The sequence below is a fragment of the Aethalodelphis obliquidens genome, unplaced genomic scaffold (assembly GCF_003676395.1).
Source record: "Aethalodelphis obliquidens isolate GAN/ISIS:26980383/991018 unplaced genomic scaffold, ASM367639v1 scaffold5, whole genome shotgun sequence".
NCBI lineage: Eukaryota > Metazoa > Chordata > Mammalia > Artiodactyla > Delphinidae > Aethalodelphis > Aethalodelphis obliquidens.
In genome coordinates, this window is record NW_020837949.1 from 4,648,777 (window position 1) to 4,654,488 (window position 5,712).

Sequence of the window (5,712 nt, forward strand, 5' to 3'; positions counted from 1 at the left end):
TCTTGTGTTTTGATCTTTATGTCGAAGCACAAACTCTTTCAAGCACAAATTCTTTCATAAACAGAGACCCTGTCGAAGCTCCATTTTCAAAACTCTGAGGAAGAGAGCCAAATTAATTCCTACAGTTAAATGATTTCCAGTTCATAGAGATTTTATATAGCTGAGGATTTAAATTGTCTTTCAGTTGAATCCATTGATTTGCATTTCAATAAGAAAATTTGATAGTATCTATAAACATGCTATAGAACAAAATGTATTTAAACTTTTTTCTGCTCTAAGAGATACACTGTACACTTTGTTTTTAAGTTATCTTGATTTTGAAAGTTTACTTTTTCAGCTGCAAAAAAATCACATGACTATTTGCCTTATTTATGCAAGTGAAACTCAGGTAATTGAGATGGAGTCTTCAGAAGGCAACCATCTGTAACCTAGTGCTATGATAGCACAATATATGCGATGTGATGGCACAATGAAGTTACGATGGCAAAAACAAACCTTTCACAAAGAAATTGACTCATTTTATTTAATTCCAAGCAAGCTTACCACTATGAATGTTTTTCTTTGGCAAGAAATATGTACAATTATTTTAGTTCTACAATGCCACATGAGGAATAGAGAAACTCAAAATATTTTGGCCAGAAATGAATCATGTGATAAAGGGGTGGGTGATGGGGGAGAGAGAGGTGTACCCAAATGCAGGTTCTGCTGCTGGCCACTCAACAGCCAATAAACTGAGGGGCAAGCTTCAGTAGAGAAGAAAGTTGCTTTATTCAGAAAAGCCGGCGATCTGGGGAGAAGGTGGACTTATGTCCAGAGACCAACTCCAAAGATTCTGCTCAGCCATGACAATTTTTTTTTTTTTTTTTTTTTTTTGCGGTACGCGGACCTCTCACTGTTGTGGCCTCTCCCATTGCGGAGCACAGGCTCCGAACGCGCAGGCTCAGCGGCCATGGCTCACGGGCCCAGCCGCTCCACAGCATGTGGGATCTTCCCGGACCAGGTCACGAACCTGTGTCCCCTGCATCGGCAGGCGGACTCTCAACCACTGCGCCACCAGGGAAGCCCAGCCATGACAATTTTTAAAGGGGAAAAAAATCTCAGTTAATTGTTAAGGCAGGAGGTCAGATTCTGCGTCACTTTTCCATTGCGTGCAGGACTGCTGACTTCTCCTAGTCTTCCTTGCCATGCTGTCTTGCTCACGCGGCCTGCCTGCAACTGGTTGTTCTCTTGCCCACGTAATCTGCCTGCGTCCTCAGGCTTCACCTGCAAATTTACTTAGGGGAAGCTAGGGTAGGAGAGTTAGTCATTCTTTAACTACTTAATTCTTTATTCTTTTTTTTTTTGAGGCATTTGCTGCTTTAATAGATGGCTTGTTCCTCTCTTTAATTACAAAAAGAATGAGACCCAAATAAAAAGACTCCTACATTTTTAATAAGTGAAAATGTACAAAACTCAATACTTATTCATATTTACTAGAGCTACAAAGTATAATCACTATCAGAAAATTCTAAAATTAAAATTTGTATTCTCCTCTCCCCTTACTAATCTAATATTTATCAATATTCTAACTAAGCAGAGCATGTAATCCCACATTTGTCTCAGGAGTTACTCCAAGCACTAGATATGACTGGATTTTCAGATAATGAAATGTTTACACTTCATGAGGAACAAAGAAGTTCACCATGAGGCCTATCTTCCCTTCTCCTTCTAAGGACTTTCATTTCTCATGGTTGCCTCCATATTGGGTAACGGTGGCACCATGGGAGACACGACAATCCATGTATTCTTGTAATACATACAGAGTTTTATTAAGAATCCCTGGAAAGGGGGACATTATGTTATATATTGTCAGAATACTTTAAAAAAAATACCAGTCATTTACTTTTTAAACAAGAGAATCTGATTGAATTAAATGTGGGTTAAACTCAATGGACTCTTTTTTTTAATATTATTTATTTCATCAGAAAATATGTGGGAAAAAATTATCTTTTTATTACTTTTAAGAGTGTCACTAGACACTATAGGGCTCAATTCCATAAACTTAGATATTATGGTTCTATATCCCAAATCATGAATTCCTAGAACTTCTAAAAAAGGCACCAGACCTAAGTTCCTGTGAGGTTCCAGTTTCCCTAATTTAACTAACTCTTCTGGTATTTTAATTCACTTGATCTGTTCCTGACCTAACAACAATTATATGAATCCCATTTAGGTTTTCCTGTTATTAACATTTTCATGATTACAAGCCCTCCAATACATTTTATTACATTCATCCTTTTAAAATATCCTCTGTTCAGCATAATTTTGACAATCTCCCTTTTTTTAAATTTTACTCTCATTTATACTAATCGAATGAAACCAAAGATTTGTTTTTCTCTAAGTTTTCACCCTCTTTACATCTGTACATAGATTACTAAATATTTTCAATTCAGAAATATTATCACAAAATAATAGAACCACACATGCATCATAATTATCTTGATCCTGTGAGAAACCTGGTGACGTCAAAATAAACACTTTCAAGGTCAAGAGGAAGAGACTTAGCAGAGCTTTTTTTTTTAAATTTTTATTTTATTTATTTATTTTTAAATTTATTTATTTTTGGCTGCATTAGGTCTTCATTGCTGCACGTGGGCTTTCTCTAGTTTCAGCGAGCGGGGGCTACTCTTCGTTGTGGTGCGCGGGCTTCTCATTGTGGTGGCCCCTTTTGTTGTGGAGCATGGGCTCTAGGTGCGTGGGCTTCATCAGTTGTGGCTTGCATGCTCAGTAGTTGTGGCTCGCAGGCTCAGTAGTTATGGCGCACGGGCTTAGTTGCTCCACGGCATGTGGCATCTTCCTGGACCAGGGCTCAAACCCGAGTCCCCTGCATTGGCAGGCATATTCTTAACCACTGCACCACCATGGAAGTCTGAGACTTAGTAGAGCTTTCTCTGGCATGGTCCATCGTAGTCCAACTTCTGATTGTGATGAGCATTTTAGTCTCAGAGCCCAGAATCCAAATTTTCTTAGAACTCACCGGTGGCATCACTTCTTTTTTTTTTCCCTTATTTTTTCATGACTATTCCTGGGGTTTTCTCTTTTTTTTTTTTTTAATCGAACTTTAGTGATTTTCTCATTTGTACAAGAGTATCAAAATGCAAGGTCTTAACATCATGATAAATTGTCTAGAAACTCATTTACTAAGAACACATAAGACCCTGAAAAGGTTGTCCTGTGATGCCTGAAACATGTTCACAGCTGATTTATGCCAGAACAGAGGCCATGAAGAACTCTGAAGGATAGTCACCAGCTGTTAAGGGTTCCCATTTCCAGGTAAGTACGCTTCTCCATTATGTGCTGCACTTACCAGGTAACATCAGTCTTTTCTTCATCTTCCTTATTTCTTTATGTTAAGGTGATCATCAACTTTATATAAGCACCCACAGATAACTATTCATTATTAGAACACTCACCATATTTAGGCCACTTCCTGAAGACATGTAGAGCAAATCTTAATGCTTTCACTGAGATATTTCCAATATAAATTGTAAAGGAGATTTTTTTTTTCCTACACAGGAAATTACTTAGTATCATCAACAGTATGTGTAGATGATATTATACATCAACTATACCTCAATTTTAAAAATTGAAACAGAACAGTATGTAGGTTCTCAGGCTTTCGTAAGAGATGAGTAAAGTCCCTTTACTCACCTGCTTCCTAACAATGACCCTGGACATTTCAGCTTAGGTCTTGAGGTACATATTCTTTTGGGTCTCCTCAATCCTATACTCATATTTTGAATCTGGTAACAGAAAATAAAACAGGAAATTTATTTTATTTTATTATTATTATTTTTGGTCACGCCACGTGACTTGGAGGATATTAGTTCCCTGATCAGGGATTGAACCCAGGCCTGCAACAGTGAAAGCGTGGAGTCCTAACCACTGGACTGCCAGAGAATTCCCAGGTAATTTTTTTAAAAAAATGATTTAATCTTTGGTCTAATAACTCCAATGTGCAAGTAACGAAATGGAGAATACCCACTTATATACTAACTCACACACTGCTTCTCAACAGGGAAAATGTACTTGTCTAAAAAGGAACATACTAGTTCATTATTTGTGTTAATAATGGAAACAGTAGAACATGTCTGAGAGTATCTTTTCAAGAGTTGCACTAGGGATGGAAATCCAATTTAAGCTTTAGAATTTCAATCATCTGAACTGACACTGTACTGAAAAGCAGAAAAGCAAACAATGCTGACAGAAAATATTCTACATTCTCTCCTGTGGCTTTTACAACCTTTGAAAGGAAATTGGTGCCCACTGAAACTACCAATTTATACTAAAGGAGTATTGGTGCCTTGTATCTGCTCTCCTGTTGAAAAAGTTCTCAGTAAATGCTTTGACTCCCTCACAGCACTGATGGGACTTTTTCTCCAGCATGTTTTTTCCTATGTCTGAAAAGATTCGAGCTCTGACTAAAGGCTTTCCCACATTCATGACATTTGAAGGGTTTCTCCCCAGTGTGGATTCTTCGATGTTGAATCAGGATTGCACTTCGGCTGAAAGTATTTGCACACACGTCACATGTATAAGGTTTCTCTCCACTGTGGATCCTCTGATGTAGATTAAGGGCTGAGCTCTGACTAAAGACTTTCCCACATTCATCACACTTGTGTTGTTTTTTTCGAGGACGGTTTCCCTGTCTTCTTTCAAACTTTCTATCTTGTTCACAGGTTCCTCTAAATGTGAAACTCTGGGAAGCATTCATTTGAAGAGTGTTAGAAACTTTGTAATGCAGTTCTTTGCCTGAAGAAGTCTTTCGCCTTGAAGCTGATTTCACATTTATAGTTCCGGTGTCTCTATCATTTTGTCTTAAGGTGTGAAGCTCCTTCAATGCCCACTGCAGTTGCTTTTTTGTGGGCTTAAGCTGACTACGTGTTGTCTCCTGAGTGATTTCACAAGTTGGTAGCTTCTTTGCAAGCATGTCCTCATTTTGTCCAAGAAAGACCTGTTCAGCCACCGTCTCATGCTCTTTCTCCAGCTCCTCCAGCATCACCACGGCTTCCTCTCCACTCTCTGGTCGGTTCTCTTGAAACCAGGCCTGCAGCTCCTCAGGCAACATGGCCAGGAACTGCTCCAGCACCAGCAGCTCCAGGATCTGCTCCTTGCTGTGCACCTCTGGCCTCAGCCACTGACAGCACAGCTCGCGGAGCCAGCTCAGAGCCTCCCAGGGCCCAGGTGACTCCTGGTAGTCAAACTGCCTGAACCGCTGGCGGTAGGTCTCTGAGCTGTAGTAGCTGCTCCAGTGGCGGCTGGAGACCATATTACAGGCCTGCCCTCCCTCTTCCACCTTCATTACCAGAATGCAGTCAGGGTCCCCTGAAGTTTGTGGAAGGAGTTTTGATGTCTCTCTCAATTTTGCAGACATTTGGACTGGGAATAGCTCAGAACTGCTAGGCTTTAATCTTCAAGAAGGTGAAACTCTCCTTATGGACACTCCTCTGGCCTAGGAAGGACGACCCCACGTTTTGGGGGAGAAGCCGGGGAAGCAATTCTTTATTCTTATTCCTTCTAATCCAGGAAAGGAATCGACAGGTTAGGCAAGGTGTTGTGTATATTTAGAAAAGCAGAAACCAGGAGTTCACTTAAATGTTGCCTAATGATCTCATCTTTATGCTTAAGATCTAAGGAAAACAGGGATGAACAAACACAAAAGGGGCAAGGAGC

The 5,712-nt window shown here is 39.8% G+C and overlaps 1 protein-coding gene across 1 annotated transcript; it reads right to left on the minus strand.

Moving 5' to 3' along the window:
• Positions 1-3,723: 3,723 nt before the first annotated feature.
• On the minus strand, positions 3,724-5,413 carry LOC113617790 (zinc finger protein 396-like). The gene is made up of 2 exons (XM_027101285.1): positions 4,507-5,413; positions 3,724-3,785 (listed from the first exon to the last, which is right to left on the minus strand). The coding sequence occupies exons 1-2, from the start codon at positions 5,411-5,413 to the stop codon at positions 3,724-3,726; spliced, it is 969 nt and encodes a 322-aa protein (XP_026957086.1).
• Positions 5,414-5,712: the final 299 nt, after the last annotated feature.